Source organism: Schistocerca americana, chromosome 2, assembly GCF_021461395.2.
Source record: "Schistocerca americana isolate TAMUIC-IGC-003095 chromosome 2, iqSchAmer2.1, whole genome shotgun sequence".
In the NCBI taxonomy this organism is placed as follows: Eukaryota; Metazoa; Arthropoda; class Insecta; order Orthoptera; family Acrididae; genus Schistocerca; species Schistocerca americana.
Window position 1 is genome coordinate 289,827,407 of NC_060120.1, and position 21,579 is coordinate 289,848,985.

The 21,579-nt window shown below is 42.6% G+C and overlaps 2 protein-coding genes across 2 annotated transcripts in view; both read right to left on the bottom strand.

The window, feature by feature from the left end:
* Window positions 1-488: 488 nt before the first annotated feature.
* Window positions 489-21,579, bottom strand: part of LOC124592476 — a 586,462-nt gene continuing 565,371 nt past the window's right edge. The window contains exon 5 of the mRNA XM_047131839.1: window positions 489-806. Coding sequence (XP_046987795.1) covers window positions 617-806 — 190 coding nt within the window. The 3' untranslated portion in view covers window positions 489-616. The remainder of the gene's footprint in view (window positions 807-21,579) is intronic.
* Window positions 10,595-15,467, bottom strand: LOC124592492 (protein yellow-like). Its single transcript, XM_047131840.1, has one exon. It carries the CDS (start codon window positions 15,248-15,250, stop codon window positions 13,883-13,885), a length of 1,368 nt encoding a protein of 455 aa, XP_046987796.1. The 5' UTR covers window positions 15,251-15,467; the 3' UTR covers window positions 10,595-13,882.

Consider the following 21,579-nt stretch of genomic DNA (forward strand, 5'->3'; position numbering starts at 1 on the left):
CCCATTGTTGGTCATTGTTCTCTCTATCTCAATCAATCAGAATCATCATCATAATCATCATCATCAGAATGATCATCATTATTTTTTGGGTGTGTGTCCGGGATAGCATTTTATCTTCTTTCAACATTTTGGCTGGTAACCTCACAGCCATCTATTAGGTGAGTTGCTGGCAGTATTTCAACCACTTAATGCAGTACTGTGAAACTGTGGATTAAATGGATGTGTGTCAGAGGTAACTTTGTCAATAACCCAACTTGAAGATGGCTGTAAGATTATCAGCTGAAATATTGGAAGAAGAAATAATACTGTCCTGGGTTCATGTCCAAAAGATGATGGAATATTTTATCTGCTGGTAAAACCTCAAGGAACACATGATAAACCTCATTCATTCTAATGGAACAACATCCAATTTCATTGTGTTTGTATTGTATCTTTAATGTCTTTGAATTTATATTGAAAAATTTTAATCATATCATCTGTATTGTTTATATTTATTTCACCATTACATCCAACTCATTAGGAAATCAATAACAGTCAAAACAAAAGCAGTGACAGGTGGAACTGTTCAGTTTCACTAACAAACACAGACATCTAATTCCTGTGTTTGTTAACTGTTCTAACATTCAATTCTGTGACTCTTTTTAGCTTGCTGATATTCATCTCGTTGCAGTGCCTGTACAAGCCAGTCATCTGTTTCAGCAATTTCATTTTCTTCTCCATCACTGCTGGCATCAGATTCGGTGGAGGCAATAGAAAATGAATGTTGTCGTGCCTGCTGCCTCTGGTTTGCAGTACACCTTGCCACCCTGAAAATGAGTAAATGAACCATTGTCACCCATGAAAATATTCTACAAATTGATGTATGTTTTTCTGCCTGCTTTTAAAGCAAACACAAAAAAAGGAAATTTAAAAATGATTTTTATTTGCTGACAATCATAATTGTGTTTTCAGACGATGGGTTTCAACCATCTGCAATGGAATCCTCAGACATTTGTGTGCTGCACAGCAGTGTCATGCATTGTCCAGGCAGTACATGGATATGAGGATGGTTGTTGGAGATGTTTGGAACCTGTTATCTGAAAACACAGTTGTGATTGTGTCAGAAAATTAAAACAATTTTAACAGTTGCAGCAGTTATGGTTATCTTCACTTTATGATTAAAATATGATACCGTACAATAAAATATGATGTCGTTCTGCAGTTTCTCTAAGTACATTTGATGGCAACAAACTGCTTCCTATTTTGTCCAAATGGTACAGTATTTAAGAGTGTGTCCAAGACAAAATAACAATATTATGAAAAGGATATAAATCCAACATGATTTCCAGCCCCTCCTCAAATCTGTAGGTCCGCCCCAGAACCACCCCCTGAGTCTGTCTACCTCCTGATCCTACAACTCCCCACACTCCTACCTTCCTGAAGTCAATAAACCCAACCACCCAGATTCCTTTTGTGGCCAGTTACTGTGCCCCCACTGCTCTTGTGAACCAGCACCTTCAGCCTATTACCCATGACCTACCTTCCGATATGAAAGACACCAACAATTTCCCTCACCAACTTTCCACAGTTCCTGTTCCTTTACCACACATTACCCTGCTCATCATGGTTGTTACTACCTCTCACTACACTAAAACCCCCAATGCTGTAATTACTTCTCCTTTGAAGGCATCACCTGCAAAAAATTCATGTCACCATCCTGTGTCAATCTATTCAAGGGTCATCCAGAGGAACCACTCCTAACCACTCAGAATCCCAAGCCCCTCACCTGGTCCAGATTCATTGATGACATTTTCATGATCTGGACTGAGGATGAGGACAACACTATCCACACTCCTCCAGAACCTTGACACCTTCTCTCCCATTCACTTCGCCTGATCCTCTTCAACCCAACAAGGCACTTTCCTCAAAGTTGACCTCCACCTCAAGGGTGGCGGGTGGCTACATCAGTACCTCTGTCCATATCAAACCTACCAACCTCTAGCAGTACCTCTACTTGAATATCTGCCACCCATTTTAGAATGAGCGTAGCCACCCATGGTCATTGCATCTGCAATGATGATCAGTCCCTCTCCAAATATACCAAGGCTCTCACTGAAGTTTTCGCAAACCAAAATTACTCACCCAGCTGTGTACAGAAGCAGATCTGCCATGCCTTATCCCTCCAGCCACGTACCACCTCCCACATATCCACTGCCTGACCACAAAGTAACATTCTGCTCATGTTCAGTGCCGCCCAGGACTGGAGCAACTGAATCATGTACTCTGCCAGGGTTTCGACTACCTCTCCTCATGCCTTGAAACGAGGAACATCCTCCTCACTATGCTTCCCACCCCTCCCACAGGGGTATACAGCTGTCTGTACATCCTGCCACCACTCCTGTCAGATCATGAGCATCTTCTATCCCATCTGGAAAAGTAGTCCGTGATCTACAGATTAAGCTGCAATCACTGTGCTGCTTTCTATATGGGCATGATGACTGACAATCTGTCTGCCTGCATGAATGGCCACTGCCATATTGTGGTCAAGAGACAGCTCAACCACCCAGTTGCTGAACATGCTGCTCAACAGTGTGTTTTTCTTCAACAACTGCTTCACAGCCTGCACTATCGGTATCCTTCCTACCAACACTAGTTTTTCTCAGTTGTGTAGGTTGGAACACTCCCTGCATTATATGAGGGTGGTTTTTAAAGTTCTCGGAATCACCATGAGAGGTCAGTGCTAGCGCAATGAGTTGTTCACGTGATATTCATCGGGCTGTGGCCTGTAAACACATGTCACGTCAGTGCTCTTGGAAGAGATCTGTGGCAGTGACGTGGCTCTGTTGTTGTTCCCGCATAGTGATTTGCAAAGATGGGAAAAATTGAGATTAGAGCAGTGATCAGTATTTCATAAAGAAAGGTACGAAAGCAAAGGACATTCATGCTGATTTCCAGAATACACTGGGCGACTCTGCTTTTTCATAATTCAACTGTTATCAAGTGCACAAATGAATTTAAATTTGGTCGGGAGAGCTTCAATGATGATCCACAGGGTGGTCGGTTAAGACGTGTCAATACTCCAGAAATCATTGCAAAGTGCACAAAATGGTCATGGAGGATTGCTGATCGAAAGTGCATGAAGTTGCTCATGCTTGCCATATCTCATCTGAAAGGGTATATCACATTTTGACAGAAGAATTAGAAATGAGAAAATTATCTGCAAGATGGGTGCCATGACTCGTGATGCACGCCCGCACACGTGCTGTCCCTATGGCAAAATTATATGAACTCAGGTATGAATTGTTGCCACATCTACCTTATTCACGTGATATGGCTCCATCAGACTTCCATCTTTTCCCAGAACTGAAAATTTTTCTTGGTGGTCGAAGATTCACTTCAAATGAAGAATTGGTAGCCGGAGTTGACAGCTGTTTTGCAGGCCTGGAGGAAACTCATTTTCGAAATGACATTCGCAGCTACATGGTTCTCTACTCGTCTCTTTTTACGTCTCTACTACAGCTGTTCACATCACTGCAGGTTAGTTGGATCACTTCCCTGGCCAGTGCTGTCCAAGTTACATGCGGCGGTAAAGCTGTTGCCCCATATTATCTGTGAGCCAATGGACACGTAATGTACAGCATAGAACATATCCTCATCATCATACTTGACTGTATTCGAACATCTTCACTTCTGCTCCATGTGAAATGAAATCCAATGAGCTTCCAGCAAACGAGGAAAAATACATCATGTAAAGTTTACAAGAGATTTATTCTTAAGATGAATGGAGTATAGTTATTCAACAACAGCTCCAATGGCCATGCCATTTTTATTCCACCATTCTCCATCACTGTCTTCTCAGAACAGTCTTTCTATCACATCCTTCAGTCTTGCAATCCCTTCAGTCTACACCTCATAGTTTACATACACAGCTGTCCTAAAATATATGGTAGCTTTTTGAGAGCAGTAAGGAAAGATTTCATTCATTCAGAATATCAGTAATTAATTCAGATGCTGCCTTCCCCATTCTGCAGTCTTTATGGGATTCCAGTTCATAATCCTAATTAGAGTTGTCATATTTATATACTTTAGAATCCTACTCTTCTTCTTGACCTACATAAATAACTTACTAAGACATTAGAGAATTTGAAACAAATACAATGATAACGGATCCAAACACATTCATGCCAGAGGCAGCATGGAGAAGTGCAATATGGGCTTACAACTGGTTCACAACAAACAGCTCAACTCTTTGATCTTACAAAAACTCATATTATTCACTTTCTAGCCAACAAAAATGTCTTACAGGTACTGGAGATATTTATTATTTCCTCCTCATGTGTTACACTTAGCATTGATGTAGTACCTCTAGATGTGCAGAACTGAATACTGTATATTGTGTCTTTTAAAAACTGAGGGTGAGGCCAATTGCAAAAAACTAGTCAATAATACTTTTAAGGACCTTGTTTACTATTTCTTCTGTTGCTATATGTATGAAAGGACTGATTACAATACTAATGTCATCTGCAAAAAGAACTAATTCTGCTGGCTGTATATTAGATGGAAGGTTGTTTACACATTCGTATATGAGGCACAGTAGCAGACATAAGACTGAACAATGGGGAACCCCATATGTGATTTCTCCCATCGGAATGATGTCCCCAGACTACATTGGTTGAATCACTAAAGGTTGAACAAGTATGTAGCCTACAGAAATGTACAATAACAACACTAGCAGAGATGCTGAGTCACAGATAGGCAAAACAAAAAGACTGTTGAACATGTAAGCTATCAGTCAAAAAGGCCTTCATTGGAAATAGACAAAACACACACACACACACACACACACACACACACACACACACACCCGCGCGACCACAGTCACTGATTAATGCCTTTTTGGCTGAAAACTTACTTGTTTGACAGTTTTTCTGTTGTGCCTATCTGCGACTCAGCATCTCCACTATATGGCGAGTAGCAGCTATCCTTTTCATAAAATTTTCATTATTCCATCCTGGATTTTCTATTGTTCAGTATCAATGTTTGTTAGTTGCGTGGTCCATAGACCATTTTGCATGATAAATCACAATGATGTGGAATGAAGCATGTATAGCTGATAACCCGACTGCTTACATTAACTTCTTCAGTGGCCTTGGATTCCTTACACTTAAATGATAAGGAATTTAGTCCCTAATGGTATTAGTGGTCAATGACAAGAGTGGAATGAATGTGAAATACACAATCACAATACATCGCAACTGGTTTTCAGTATGCTTTACAGTAATAGTGTGCAGTGGCTACTTCTGCCAATTGATGTATTTTGACTGCCCCAAATCCCTAATGATTTTTGTTAGTGATGGGATTTGCAAAACATGATGTGCAAATTAATTAATTTATTTGTATACCGTAGTATTAAAAATATTTGAGTTCATTGGGATGTTTCTGAATGGATGACCCTGTAAAGACAAAGACTTCCTTTTTCTTCATTGTTTATCTTCTTCTTCTTCTTCTTCTTCTTCTTCTTCTTCTCCTACTCCTTATGCTCCTTGTTTGTGGCTTTTATACCAATCTTAATGGGGTCAGTATGTTAATTTATTGATTTGACAATGTTAGTGGTAGAGGGTGGCCAGATGCCTGTTCGTGAACCCCTCCCCCTCCCCCTATGGGACAGACGTTATATGTCCCATCTGTCTGTGTCTAGTGTTACACCATGTGAATGTGAGTGAAAGTTTCCGAAATGTTTGCCAGTTGTGTGTCTGGAGCTAGCCTGCTAATCCGTGCAGGCTTCAGAAAGGACTTCCTAACAGTTAAATTTGTATTAGAAGTTAAGACATTCCTCTTTTTCAGATATGTGTTCTTGCTGTTTCCTGTCTGCATTTTATATCCTACTAGCTGACAAACCCAACATTGCCTGGGTATTAATTTTGCCAATTTTCTATTAGAAACAAAAACGAAAAATTAACTGGGTTTGTAGTGTAATACCTAAAAAATTTAATTTCCATGTATTCGTAGAAACACCTGAGAAATTGTGTGAGAATTTGTGTGTGCTGGGCACAGCTGCTTCATGCATTTACAATTTGATGTTGCAAGTGTCTCTGTGACAACACCTCTTCATAACTCTGTAGGCAGCTATTGTTTTTGCATACAGCCGTTTGCACTTCACATTTGAAAGCTGTCAAAAGCTTTGCCAGGTATCAGGGATTTCCTTAAGTTGACTTGACTGTATCAGTGTCCTAGTAGTAAAGAACAAAAGTATTAAAACTTCATGCATGATACAGCATTTTTTCACACATCTCAGTATTAATGATCTCATATCTCCTGAATTATGTGTGTTATCATGACATAATTTTGTAGGTTCATTTTGTGGCATATGTGGATACTGTCTGTGAATTTTTTTGTGAATCGAGCTAGTAGGTAGGTGGTTCTTATGCCAATAGTGATTTTTGCCTGGCAGTAAGGGATACGTGTACCAAGTTTGGTTGAAATCGGCCCCTTTGGTTTAGGAGATATGAAACATACACTTATATATTCTAGGGATGGCCATTATTTCTGAAACAACAAATTTTTTTGTCTGCAGTTAACCTGACTATTAAAGCCATTCAAAATAGCCAGTTTCTGAAACAAGTAATTTTTTAAAAATTGTTTTTACTTCCAGTAATAAATGTGGACTTCATACAAAGATTGGAAAATTATAATGAAGGTGAAGGTACACTAGATCACAGTCAACATGGGGTTTAGGCTGTGTCATACATCAGTCTCATTGTCCCCATGAAGGACTGTGATGGTGTAGGAGATGGGTGCGACAATATTGAGAGAGAAAGTTCACAAGCTGATGTCTTCCCTGTGTCTTCAGGATGGTATCAGTTTTTCACCCTAAAGCAACCACAAAATTATGAGTTCAGTTATTGTCTCGAGTTTATAGCATGTCAATAAAATTATAGCTAGGAGGATGTGATGAAAAGTGATGATGATGATGAGGTCCCATACTCGAGGAGCGTAGGGGACGATGCGAGAGACCCGCACCGCTGTACTAGGCTAGGTCCTAGTGGAGGTGGTTTGCCATTGCCTTCCTCCGACAGTAATAGGGATGAATGATGATGATGAAGGTGACACAACAACACCCAGTCATCTTGAGGCAGGAAAAATCCCTGACCCTGCCAGGAATCGAACCCGGGACCCCGTGCGCGAGAAGTAATGCCTCCAAATTTTTTATGTGAAAATGTTAAAGCTTTTTATATAAAACAAACATGATTAACATTGTAAATCATTATTCTTGATATCTAGATAATTGCAGCCCTCTGCCACTAGAGAGCTCTGAATTGTAGCATGTAACAGGGTGGTGTGTAATGTAACTGTCGGTGCGTGAGGAACAGCTGCTGTAATCGAGTATCGATTTCGAAAAGTTTATCCACACATGAAGCACCTTCTTCTTCAGCTTCACAATGCTAGACCGCACATGAGCACTGCGCCATCTGCAACAATCCAGGAGCCTAGATTCACTGTCATCAAGCACTCTCCATAATGTACAGTCCTGACTTGGCCCCATCTGACTTTCATCTGTTCCCAGTACTCAAAGAACTACTTCAAGGACTTCACTTTGATAGTGATGGAGTGGTGCAAGCAGAGGCGAGGCTGTGGCTCCATCAACAAAGTCAAATATTCTACAGTGACAGCATCGACAAACTGGTCTGTGGTTGGGAGAAATGTGTTTGTCTCCAGGGTGACTATGTTGAGAAATAAACATGTAGACATGAAGAATAAAGATGCTGAATAGTAATGATGTTTTGTTGTACTTAAAAACTTTAAAGTTTTCACATAAAAGCTTCAGAGGAATCACTTTTCAGCACACCCTCATACATCAATTAAATTTACCTTCTCTTCTGTGGAACATTGTGGACGTTTTCTCGTTATATGATGTCGCAAGTTTGTTGTGCCTCCTCCCATCTTTAATCTTTGAGAGCAAATGTAACATTGTACTTCACTGCTACTGCACTTTCTAAAATACTTGCAAACAAGGGATGGTATCGTTCTGCAATGCAACTGATGTCCGAGGCCATCACTGAGAAACTATCATATAGACCAGGTGGCGGCAAAAGAAAGGAAGAAAGATCAAGATTTAACGTCCTGTTGACATCTAGATAATCAGAGATGGTGACGAACTCTCAATGTTTCAAGGATGGGGAAGGAAATCTAATTTCAAAGGAACACCTGATGCAATTTAGGGAAATTATGGGAAGACTAACTCTGGATGGCTGGATGCAGATTGGAATTGTTGCCCTCCCAAATGAGAGTAGTGTGCTAACCACTGGGGCATCTTGCTCAGTCAGTTTGGGGGCAAGTCTTGCACACTGCATGTTCACGTACACCGTCTGATAGGCCACGCCACACGCCAACAGATACATTATTGTCACTGCAGTGTTGAACTAATTCTTATGTCATGTGTAGGCATTGTTATTAAAATAGTGCTAAAAGCATTCCTCAATTTCTGTACCAGTCCAATATTTCAAAGTAATATAAATTCTATGAGAAAACTTAACTCATTTCTAAAAAAAAGTTTTATTTAAAAACCAAAAATTTTACTGCTGTTACTACGGCAAATAGATTTGCTGGTTTTATACCCGATTATCAGTAAAAAATGAAAGAAACTTGTTATAACTGAGACTAAACAAGTACTGGAAAATAATGGTCATTCAGAACTAAAATACTGGTATCATTTTTAACCAGTCAGTTTTTCCCATCCCTAGTATATACATCAATTTTTATAACATCTGCTTAAACTATCCTAAGTTATTTTGCTGCCCAAATAGCAAAACTTATCATTACTTTTAGTGTTTCACTTCCTAATTTAATTCCTTCAGCATTGCCTGATTTAATTTGAGGACATTCCTTAATTTGACTACATTCCATTATCCTTGTTTTGCTTTTGTTGATGTTCATCATATACTCTCTTTTCAAGACACAATCCTTCCCTTTCAAATTCTCTTTTAAGTCTTTTGCTGTTTCTGACAGAATTACAGTGTCATCAACAAACCTCTAAGTTTTTATTTCTTCTACCTGAACTTCAATTCCCTTTGCAAATTTCTCCTTTACTGCTTGCTCAATATATAGATTGAATAACATGGGGCTTAGTCTACAACCCTGTTTCACTTGATCCTTAGCTACTGTCCTTTCACTCCCTGTATTTTACCCTGCTACATTCAGAATGTCCAAGAATTATTTCAGTCAACATTATCAAAAGCTTTTTCTGAGGCTACAAGTGTAAGTTCGCCTTTCTTCAACCTATTTTCCAAGATAATGTGTAGGATGAGTATTGCGTCACATGTTCCTGCATTTCTCCAGAACCTAAATTGATCTTTGCTGAGTTCAGCTTCCACCAATTTTTCCATTCTTCTGCAAATAATTTGCATCAGTATTTTGCAATGTGACATGTTGAAACTGTTTTACCATCAGGTATGATGCTAATAAGTGCAAAACAAGGCGTGTGTGAGGTATAAATAATTGAATATTTGCTGTCCACACTTAACTCATTAGTGAAAGTGCCAAAATTGCTGTTGCCTCTAGTTTTTCTTGATAAATGAAAGAAAACTAAGATTGGAGAAGTTCATAAACCAGCCTTTCCAGCATCAAATTCCATACTGTTTTCTTGGACACTTAAAGAATGATCAATACACTAATAAATTTCTTTTGTGACTGTTCCTTCCACGCTGGAATGTGAACAACTTTAATGTTGATATGTAAAAAAAGAAGGCATTTGAAGCACATACATGCACTAAGGTATAATTTTCTGGCCTGATTTTCCCGAGATGATCTGTAGAATATTTATTCGCGAAAATTGAGGAGTAAGAATGTAGTGCCGTGTAGAGAAATGTACATCTCAAAGCTATCTTTATGGTAAATGTCCATTTGCATGACAGTATTTTTAAACAATATTATGAAAAGGAAAGTTGCCACTCAGCTTACTGGCCAAAAGCATTATTTGTGACAGTCTTTTTGTTGTGCCTATCTGCGACTCAGCATCTCCGCTAATGGTGAGTGGCAACTTCCCTTTTCATAATATTGTTACATTCTATCCTGGATTTTTTACAGTATTTTTAAAACTTTATGATTATTAAGGAAAAGTTGCAACTGTGTCAGAGCAATCTGTACAACTTCAGAAGTTGTCTGGATTGGGTCGCCGAAGCCATAACATTTCCACTGCTGGCAAAAAGGAGTTACTGCGCAGTGCTCCACTTTTTCAGTGAGCTGCACCTTCTTATTTTGTCTCCTCTGGTGGTGTGCTATGATACCAGGATTCCTGACTTGTACTTGCAAACAAACAACAAATGAATTACAGAAATTTATTTTTCGAAGTAATGATTAAAACTGTATGGTTACCCCTCATACATATGAGGAGCGCATTGTCAAAGACGGTCAACTCCACCTTTCATTACTATGATCCTTTAAAAGTAAATTTCAGTTCATTTTTTTTATATAGAGTGAATAACAAAGTTGAAATTTGTGAGTAAATTTAGGAGCTGTCCAGTTATGTTGCACATATGAGTATTCTGTGGTCATGTTCTGATTACTTCTATCTCTTGACTTTTCTTACTTGTTTAAAATGAACTTCTTACACATTCCCTTCTGTAATTGCACTTTATTATGTTAAATTGTAATGTAAGATACAACTGAAAATACAAAATCTTACAACATAAGCGGTTCCGCCAAACTGGATATGCGTAGCAGTATGGGAATGCCAGAAAGGTGATCCTGTCATTTTATTGGCTGCTGCTGATGTTGGCCTGATATGAAGCTGAAATATAATGGAGATGCCCAAATTTTGTCCATTTTTGAAACTTGAGAAGTTTATGATTAGCTTTGACTTGAAAAGTACTACTGGAATCAGTTAACATCTAAACTTAATGAAAAATGGAATTGTCCATCTTTGTAATGAACTCATTTGAGTCAGAGCCATTTGACTGAAGAAGATGATGAATACTATTTCTATTCTTTGGTATGATGCATAGACAACCAAAATCAGTGCTTCCCTATTCTTTTGCATATGACAGATCACTTTATGTTTGCATGTGTTTATTTTGATTTTTGTTGTATAATTTGTTTGGTTCAATTTAATGAAACACTGCCAGGAGAAGAAATGAAGAAACCACTGAAATGTGACACTCTTCATATATAAAAGAAAAGGAAATAATTCTTCATTCTCCTTATGGAATTGGTTGTTGCATATCTCAAGAAATCTAAATTGACTTGCTGAATCTAAAGTGATACTTTTAATAGTTTTCAACTATTGAATGTAATGTTTTCTCTGGCAGAAACAGAGTAGGTGATTTCTTAATGACTGGTTGACAGAAACATTTTAATTAAATTTTTCCAGTAATATTTGATTAAATCATATATGCAATATACCTGACACATTAAGATATATCACAGTCACACATTTAGAGCTAGATTAACACTTCACCAAGAATTTGATAATGCTTCATAGATGTTGAGAACTATATCCCAGCCTTATGAGAGTATTTTACCACTCAGCATGGTTAGCAAATTTTCTGGTTCAAGGTAAAGGTTGATTCCCTCTTCTCTCTCTCGAAAGTATAAACAGAATGTGCTATTATAATACATGAGACAAAAAAGGCCAGAATTTTGCCATTTTTGCACTATTTGGAGATTGAGTTCAGAAATGGAACTGCATACTGAAAGAATGATAAATATCTATGACATAAGCATGATGTGAATGCCACACAACCAAAGATTATAATTTGCTGTGGATGAAAGCGACTCTCGAACATTTGAAAATATTGTAAATGGGTTCTCTGAAAGCAAAACCAAAACTATGTTAAGTAAATTACACAATGGAAACTAATAATTGTGAAGATAAATTTTATTATAGCCATTATCACGAGGTCAAAGTATACATTATAAACAGTTTCACATACGTACACACAGTGTTTAGAGTTAGTTTTAGGTAACATTAAATTTCTGGATGTGTGCTCAATGATTTCACAAAGTTATGTGTCACTAATGAGTAATGCAGTTTATTTCATACAAACCTTAGCAGTTATGAATATATAGCTACCTCATTTGTCAGAGATTTTATAATATTACAGTTATAGAACACAATCTATGACAAATATTTTACCACTCAAATGAAAAGATAAAACTGCTATTAAACTGAGTGCAAAACTGAAGCTGTAAATATGTTTAATTTGATACGAGTTTTAGCTGAGAATCTGAAGTTATATGCTTAACTATAAGATGTGTTCAGACTGATTTTCTACCTCTGATGTCATATAGCCTGCCTCCCTTTGTTGAAAGTGGAACAGATTTCATGAACAGCAAACAGTTTCATTTAACAAGGACTCACACACCACACAACATCCAGTCATTTATCATTTGGATCACAGTTCTTATGAATTCTATATTATTACTTGCTCAGTGGATCAGTACATACACAAATACATATTTACAAAGTGGACACAGTATTTTTACAGATAACACAAGTAGCTGATAGCTTCCAAATACATAGAACATCTCTCAGACCATCTGCAGAATTTTCTGAAGAAAATAACGAAATAATATGCACACTCTCTCTCTCTCTCTCTCTCTCTCTCACTCACTCACACACACACACACACACACACACACACACACACACACACGCGCGCACACGTGTGCACTGAAGCTAAAGAGGCAGCTGAATGGGAGGAATGATACAGCGGACAATGCTGCCCTGTAATACTATTGGGAATACCAAAACCCATTTTAATTCTTATGCTGATGATGTTACATTCAAGGTAATTGTCAAGTATTTCTGTTACTGAACAGCGTAACGTGGAGGAGGAGGAAATAAGTCTGTTCTGTATTAATTTTGTGGTATTTTTCTGTCCAAGTGATAACAGATTCTGTGCCAGATGACTGCCTTTTGCTGGTGAACTCTCACTTTCCACATACTGACAGATTCAGCCTCCTTCCTTCCACAAATCCACCTCACAGCCAGTCTTCTGACAATGTAAAGTGGTTTTGTTATCTTTAAACAATTTGACGGTGAAATTAGACACACTCAAAGTGTCGCTGTAGAATGTAAAAGTGGCCAGCACAGACATGTCACTGCTAGCTAAATGCCTGTCTTCTTTTACAAATGGAAAACTTGGTACTTAAGTCCGTCTACAGGGTTATCAACGGCGTTTTTACTACGCCAATGTGCATTTCAAGGCACAGCTCCATCACCAGGGGTTAAGTCTCTTATGGAAGGAGCTTCTTGTCACGTGAAAAAACCAGAAGCTCGATTATGGATGATATCTGTCGTAATGTATCCGACATCGGATCCAAATACATAGAACATCTCTCAGACCATCTGCAGAATTTTCTGAAGAAAATAACGAAATAATATGCCATAAAATACACAACTCACATCTGTCACGTGCCCAAAATTTTGAAAGAAGAATTGTACCGATGCATTTTGTAGGCAAAGGTTTAAAAAATATTTCCCTATCCTACAAGTTGTTTACACTATTGTACGATCACAGACAGTTGTCAACGATGATATGGAGTTACTTCAGTGTAATGTTGTTTAACTCAGAAATTGGAAAAATTTGTAGATTCGCTTTTCTAGTGTGCTGGCATAGAAATGAAGGTCCTTTGACAACTCGATGAAGCCTTTACGTGGATCTGTGCTTCAAAGTGTCCATTGGCAGTAGAGGGGGCTCGTTTATTAAGTTTTCCATTTATTTCACTGTCTCAGTTTTGCGAAGAACAGAGACTACGGTTACCACGAAAGAAGTACAGCGAATTTTGAAAATGTTGGTCGAGTGCCACACTCTAATAAGAGTGTTCTCGCTTGTAGCGAGCGTCGTGCGGCGCGACTAAGTACGAGTGCTCGGTGATTTTTACTTCACAGTTATTACTGAGCACCTCAGGCTAGAACGACTAGCATCGGTAACAGCAGTAACGAGTAGAGTAGCACCGTGACGGCCGGAGCGGAAGCCCCGCCGTCTGCGTGCAGCGGCACTGTAGTGGTGGTGACGAAGCTACTGGTGCTGCTGCGGGTGGTGGCGGCTGCTCCGGGCACGGTGAAGGCGCTGCCCTGCTGCGGCGTCCACGCGTCGTCGCTGTACAAGTACGACTTTGCATCGACGAAGGCGCGGATGACGCGGTAGTTGGGCGTCTGCTGGTTGACGGTGCCGGCCATGAAGTTCTGCAGCCGGTTGCTGACGACCCAGAGGTTGCGGTCGGCGTCTACGGCCAGCGACGAGATCCACTGCAGGCGCTCCGGGTCCTGCGTGAGCAGGCGGGCCTGCGCCAGCGGCTGCGAACTGTCCCAGCGCGCGACGGCGTCCTGCTGCAGGTAGCCCAGGTAGAGGTTGCCGTGCCAGTCGGCCGCCGCCGCCTGCACCGGCGACTGCATGCGGCCGTGGTTCCTGACGAGCGCCGAGACGGCGACGCCGGGCGCGGCCAGCGCATCCGCGGGCAGCGAGAACAGGTCGTAGCTGCTGAGCGGCGAGTAGAAGAGGCGGCGGGGACCGGCGCGCGGCCGCGGCGACAGCGCCAGCGCGAACACGTTGTGGCGCAGCTCGGTGCGGCGCTGGCCCACCTGCACGAAGGTGCTGTCGGCGCGCATGGTGCGGTCGCGCACCTTCCAGGCGCGGCTGTCGCGCGCGCTCACCACCACGATGCCCGGGTCGCTCGGGCTCGCGTCGCTCACGTACGCTACGTCGTCGTCGCCGACCACGACGTCGGCGAGCAGCGAGTCCGGGGCGAGCAGGCCGGGCTCGAACTGGACGGTGCGCTGCACGCGCCCGCTCTCCACGTCAATGACGAGCAGCTTGGGCGGGCAGCGCGCGTCCGCGTTGCCCGACTGCGTGTTGACGCGGCCCGAGTCGGGCACCCACATCCTGCCGGCGGCGTCGATCTCGACGCTCTGCACGTACTGCAGCGCGGTGCAGTTGCCGACGGCCTGCATGTCCCAGGACGGGAAGGGGTCGAGCGGCGGAGAGTAGGCGGCCGGCGGCGCGGCGGCCGGCAGCGAGGCGAGCGTGGCCGGCACGCCCGGCAGCAGCCGCGGCACCGTTACGTACAGCCGGTCGCGCCACGCGCGGATGCCCGACAGCGCGCAGTTGACGGGCTGGAAGCGCGCATCCGACAGCGCGCGCAGCCTCGCCGACTCGTCCGGCCACTTAAAGTCGAACTGGTTCCACATGTACACCTCTTTGAACTCGTTCAGCTCGGGCCTCTGCGCCGCGGCGACGCAGAGGAACGGCAGCAGCAGCGCCAAACACCGCATGGTGCTACGGAGACTTCGACGCGCGGACGGAGCGGCAGCTCTAGTCGATTGGGTTCGCACGCGTGCGCGCACGCTCACAGAACGGTCGCGGAGGGACTGGAGCAAACCCCGCCTGTGCGCGACCCCTCTCTATATACCCGGTGGCGATACGACGCGTCACGCGGACCCACACGGCGCAGTCCGAAGTATCCCGAAGCGTGACTGCCTAATCTCTCGACTGTAGTGCGCGCGACTGTGGCCTGCGGCTGGCGGCAAGCACGAGGCCGTGGAGGGGGGCGGGGGCGTCTGTGCCCGAGGTGGGGACGGCGGCCGCCTACGCGCAGACGGCTCCCTCCACTCTCCGCGACAACTCGGTTTAACCCTAGCGTACTACCAAGGGGTGGGAGGGTGAGGGGGTAGAGGGGCACTTTATACCCAATTTCGTCAACTGCTGTTAATGTTCACTAGCAACATCCTTTTTAAATAGATACTGATGCATAACAAGGATGCAGGACCTGAAAATATCTTCTGCGCAGTCCTAGCAGTACCAACGCATTTTCCGTAGAGTGTACACAGAGAGGAGGGGTAGTTTATGACCACAAAAAAAAAAAAAAAAAAAAAAAAAAAGATTTCGTTAGTTATCGTTAAGTTTTATTAGTTTTATTCACACCATACTTTTTAAAGATACAGGGATGTGAAGGAAGGGAGCTGAACTTGAAAATACCGGTATGACATCGGTCCGAATCGCCTAGTCACTCATCATCAGATGGTACATATATTAATTGTTTGCAACAGTGAGGCAGTCATGTAGCTGTGCCAAGATGTGTAAATGAAACATGTAAGCACTGAGCGTGGCGAGAATTATTCACATTTTGAGGTAGGTTTTGTTGCTTTATTTAAAGCGATAAGTATCCGTTGTACACCGTATTCTGGAAAACGTAGTGAATGATTTCCGGGGATTTTTGCGTTACATTTAACTGAAAAAGTCAAAACAGTTACGCAGTCAGCTTTAGGAAAGCATTAAAACATATTTTTTCAGAATTTTAAGATATGTTACTAGGGTACGATATTTTCAAAAGGTGAGCATAAAGCACCCTCGCCCCTCTCTTCGCTTGGTGTTGCGAGGGTTAATACGACGCAAAATGTACCACCTGACAAATTTTGTTCACAAACAAGTTCTTAAATGCCCCGCCTCGTGTAGTGCAAACCGACCAGGTAAGTTGTAAGAGGACGACGTAACTCGAACCTGTACCGAATACGAACGGCTGACTGTTGTAGCATCCCAGCCAGCTTGAATGAGGCATTTAGGTTTTCTTCCTACTACCGACTAAGCAGTACGTCTCAGAAACCTTGCAGGTAAATAATTTCAAAAGGACATGTCTGAGTAACAGATAGCGATTAGTTTTGTTTTCCACACTTAAAATGAAAGGTAATGTAATTTTACAATTTGGGATAAAAATAAGTACACTACAGCAAAGAATAGAGAGTATCATGCCCGGCTCGACGTACCACGTTTCGTACCAAGTATCTCGTCAAAATCACTCCGCGTATAACGTTTTAACTGGTCTGAAGATGACAAACGTCCGAAACTAGTCATTCCTGAAGTAATGTTCCGAAGTGACGGGCGAAAATATCATTGACAATGAAAGCCTGGAGGTGTGTTCAAATGGCGTACAAGTTGAAGCGAGTACTCGCTAAAAGCAGGAAATCCAGGTTCGAGTCACCGCCTCGCACAGCTTTTCACTTATCACTCCAGACGCAGCAGTAACTGATGAGAGACGAGGAGATGCGTGAGCTTGCGCGGCTGTGTTCCGCACCCTTTATTGCGTAAGGCCGGAACTGTGGACGCCGCCGTCTCTACCCCAGCGATATCGACCACCGCGTGCTCGGTAAAACCCAGACAGCTGACACGGCGTCGATTTTCGACGGGGGAACGCGTTAGGCGGGCAACACGGTGTGGGTTACCCCACAGCACAGCACTGCGCTGCCTTGCCGTGCCCTGCCCTGCACTGTCACTGACGAGGTGGCGCAGTGGTTAGCACACTGAGCTCGCATTCTGGGGGACTGTTCAAACCCGCGTCCGGCCATCCTCATTTAGATTTTCCCTAATTCGCTTCAGGCAAATACCGGGATGGTTCCTTCGAAAGGACACGGCCGACTTTCTTCCCCATTCTTCCCTAACCCGATGGGATCGACGACCTCGCTGTTGATCACCTCTTCCCAAATCAACCGTCTCTCGCCAGAAGTAAACCACTGAACTGGGTACCACAGCTGTAAAACAGTGGAACTCAGCGTCTCAGCAGAGACTTCCGTTAACGTATCCGAAGATCTGCTCAGAATTTCTACCATTTCGGGGGATCACACGTGGTCAGTATGACAACATGATAACAGGACATTCTGGCTGTAGACTGATAGATTCAAAATGTCTGCAGAAATGACACTGGAGCTCAGACCTGATGGTTTTCTAAGGATTCGCATAAAGTCTATAATAGAGTGTTGCAGCAACTGTTAGAAAATTACAACCGACTATTTATTTCAGACGCAGTTCCGATTTTAAGTCTACACACAGCCGTCCTTTGAAATACAGTTCGGTATAATTCACGTTATGGGACACAGCTCGTATTTGAAGATCAGTAATCTAGATCTACACATACTATGCAAACCACTCTGAGCGCATGGAGATGACGCTTACGCTTCTACGAACTGAATAGACTTGTTCCAATTCCATTAGGGTACAGATAACGGGAGGAATGACTGTTTAAATGCCTCCCTGTGCGCTGCAATGTTAGACTAATCTTGTCTTCACGTTACTGCACGTTGGTGACTGAAGCAGATTCCTACATTCTTCATTTAATATTCAAATAAAATGTGTGTGAAATCTTATGTGACCTAACTGCTAAGGTCATCAGTCCCTAAGCTTACACATTACTTAACCTAAATTACCCTAAGGACACACACACACACACACACACACACACACACACACACACACACGCGCGCGCGCGCGCGCCCGAGGGAGGACTCGAACCTCCGCTGGGACCAGCCGCACAGTCCACGACTCTAGCGCCTTAGACCTCGCGGCTCATTTAATATTGGTTCTTGTAATTTTAACGTACGCTTTCGCGGGAGAGTGATATTTACCTTCAAGCGTCTCCCAATTAAAATTTTTCAGCATCTAGGTGACATTCTCCCGCGGGTAAAACAAAGCTATGACTATTCCTGCAGCCCTTCTTTGTATAGCCTACCTACAGTAACTTCTGATAGTCCTATTTGGTAGGAGTCCTACACACCTGAGAAATGCTGTAAGACAAGACGCACAACCGTTTTGTAAACACTTTCCTTTGCAGACTTACTGCATTTTCTCAGCGATGAACCCGTCCGCCACGTGCCGTACCTACGATTCCATTTCATGTCTCCACAAATGGTTATTCCCCGGTGTTTGTATAGGTTCACTGATATCAGTTATTAGTCACGAAATTTTAGTCATAGAATACTACTTACCAGCGTTTTCTGACTTGCACAAGTTCAAATTTAAAACCAGTTGCTAAACTCTGCAGCTCTCTGAACGCTTATCAATATCTGCTGGGATATGTGTGCAGCTTTGTTCGTAGAGCACTTCGTGGTAGATAACCACATCATCTACAAAAAGTCTGAGGTTGCTGTTATCTGCCAGATCACAAATATACAACATGAACAGCAAGGGTCCTAAAACGGTTCCCTGAGCCACTCCTGAAGCTATTTTCGACTCTCCACCTAACACAACGTGCTACGTCCTCCATACCAAAAATTCATTTTATACCCCACTGATAGAACATTCTCTCAGTAAAATTTTGTATGCTACTGAGACAAATGTTTGTTGGAGTCATGAAATACTGGATCTACATGACTGCCTTGAGCCACGTCTTTCAGGATGTCATGTGAGAAAAGCACAAATTGGATTTCGCATGCTAGATGTTTGATCTTCGGATACCTTAAGCTTACTTACGGGGCACCTCGTTAACGTTGTATTTCAATGCTGAGGGAGCCACATACGGCGAATAAGTCGATGAGTTACACTGTAAGTAATGTGAAGAAATGTGAAGATGGCTACAACGCTCTGAAGTAAATAATGATATATTACTCCTGAAGTTTTGAACTGGCGTACAAGGCGTGCGCAGTTGGGAAATGTCATGTCTTACGGTTGGATACTTCCTCTGCTAGCAATCCCTTGTCGCGTTTCTGACAACTGGGAGAATCTTCTTTAACTGATTATGCGCAACTTTTTTTAATTTTTCATAGTAATGATCAAATTTATATTAAGATATTGTGTCACTATCCGCAGCTCGTGGTCGTGCGGTAGCGTTCTCGCTTCCCACGCCCGGGTTCCCGGGTTCGATTCCAGGCGGCGTCAGGGATTTTCTCTGCCTCGTGATGACTGGGTGTTGTGTGATTTCCTTAGATTAGTTAGGTTTAAGTAGTTCTAAGTTCTAGGGAACTGATGACCATAGATGTTAAGTCCCATAGTGCTCAGAGCCATTTGGACCATTTTTGAAGGTGATGGCGACCTGGGGAGAGGTCCGACTCTTCCAATGTTTTGGACAGGCACAGTGATGTTACTCGTGGCGTCAACGCGTGGGGAGCGGTCGAGTATGATTGCAGGTCAGAGGTGATAGCGATTAAGGGAACTCTGATCGTTCAAAGGTATGCTACGGACATCCTGCGTCCTCGTGTCTTACCTTTCGTGCGGCAGTATTGTGGTGCCATTTCTCAACAGGACAATGGTCGCCCACACTTGGCGATTGCGTGACGTTTAGGTACTCCCATTACCAGCAAGATTCCCACATCCGTCCCACACGGACCTCAACTCTGTGCCGTTGCCGATAGCCAGGATATCAAGGATCATTTGCAACAGTCGGCGCTAACTTGCCTCCGGAGAGAACAGAACGGCTTTATGACAGCATTCCCAACCGAACCAGTGGATGCGTCCAGGTCAGAGTGAGTGCAACGTCGTACTAATACATGGGCCCATACTGCTAAGTTCTATATAAATCTGAGTCGATTTTGTAATCGCTGAAATAACACCCTCTATGACATTCAATGGGGTGCTAACAAGCCCTTCCATGTGAAATGAATGTACATTAATTCTGATGTTTTGGCATTAACCCTTGTTCTTTACATTACACGTGATAGTAATTGCGCCCGCATCTCGTGGTCGTGCGGTAGCGTTCTCGCTTCCCACGCCCGGGTTCCCGGGTTCGATTCCCGGCGGGGTCAGGGATTTTCTCTGCCTCGTGATGGCTGGGTGTTGTGTGCTGTCCTTAGGTTAGTTAGGTTTAAGTAGTTCTAAGATCTAGGGGACTGATGACCATAGATGTTAAGTCCCATAGTGCTCAGAGCCATTTGAACCATTTTTTGATAGTAATTGCATAGTAATAACATTGGTTTTTATTTTTCTGGGCAGATTTGAAGTGAACATGGCTGCAAGAAAATAGGTAATTCGTAGTGAAAGAGAGTCGTGCTGTGATTGTCTTCTTTTTGAAAATGTAACACCGCTAAACAAATTTATGATGATATGTCAGTTACATTGAGCGGTAACTGTCCGTCCTACTCCACTATCAAGGTTTAAAACAGTGCTAAAAATCAAGCGCGTCCTACAAGGCCAACTTAAGTCACAGTTCCTCAAACCGTGGATGCTGTTCATTCCATCACAGGCTGTGTGCATATCCCGAGAACTTCAGCGTAATATTATTCATCAGATTTCGGACATGAAGAAGATCTCGGTCAAATGAGTTCCCAAATGTTTCAATACAGACCAAAAGCATGTACGAGTGATTCCTTCACTGTCCGTTTTTGTCCAATTTCGCCGGAATCCTGAGAGATTTTTGGATCGTTTCGACACCATGGACAAAACGTACACTTATGATCCAGAGACCAAAGAATGGAGACACAGTGGTTCTCCACGTCCAAAGTAGTTGAAAACACAAAGATCAGCAGACAAACTGCTCATGTTCGTCTTTCGGGATAAAGATGGAAGCCTATTTATTGACTACTTACAACAGTGTTAAACCATAACGGCAAAGTACTATGTTGAATTTCGCGAGGTCTCCAAACGTCACGGCAAGCTGAGAAAAGGAACCTAGATTTTGCTGGACAATGCCGCTCCTCACAAGATGGCCATCACGCAGCAAAAACTGGCAGATATTCATTCTGAAATACTCAAACGTCCACTATTCACCTGACTTGATTATTTGTTCCCAAACCCCAAGAAACGTCTCAAGGGAAGACGATTTCTGAACTCTGAGGAAGCCAGAAAGGCTGAGGATGAGTGGGTTGCAGTACAATCGAAACAACTGAAGTTGGAACAAAGCCGT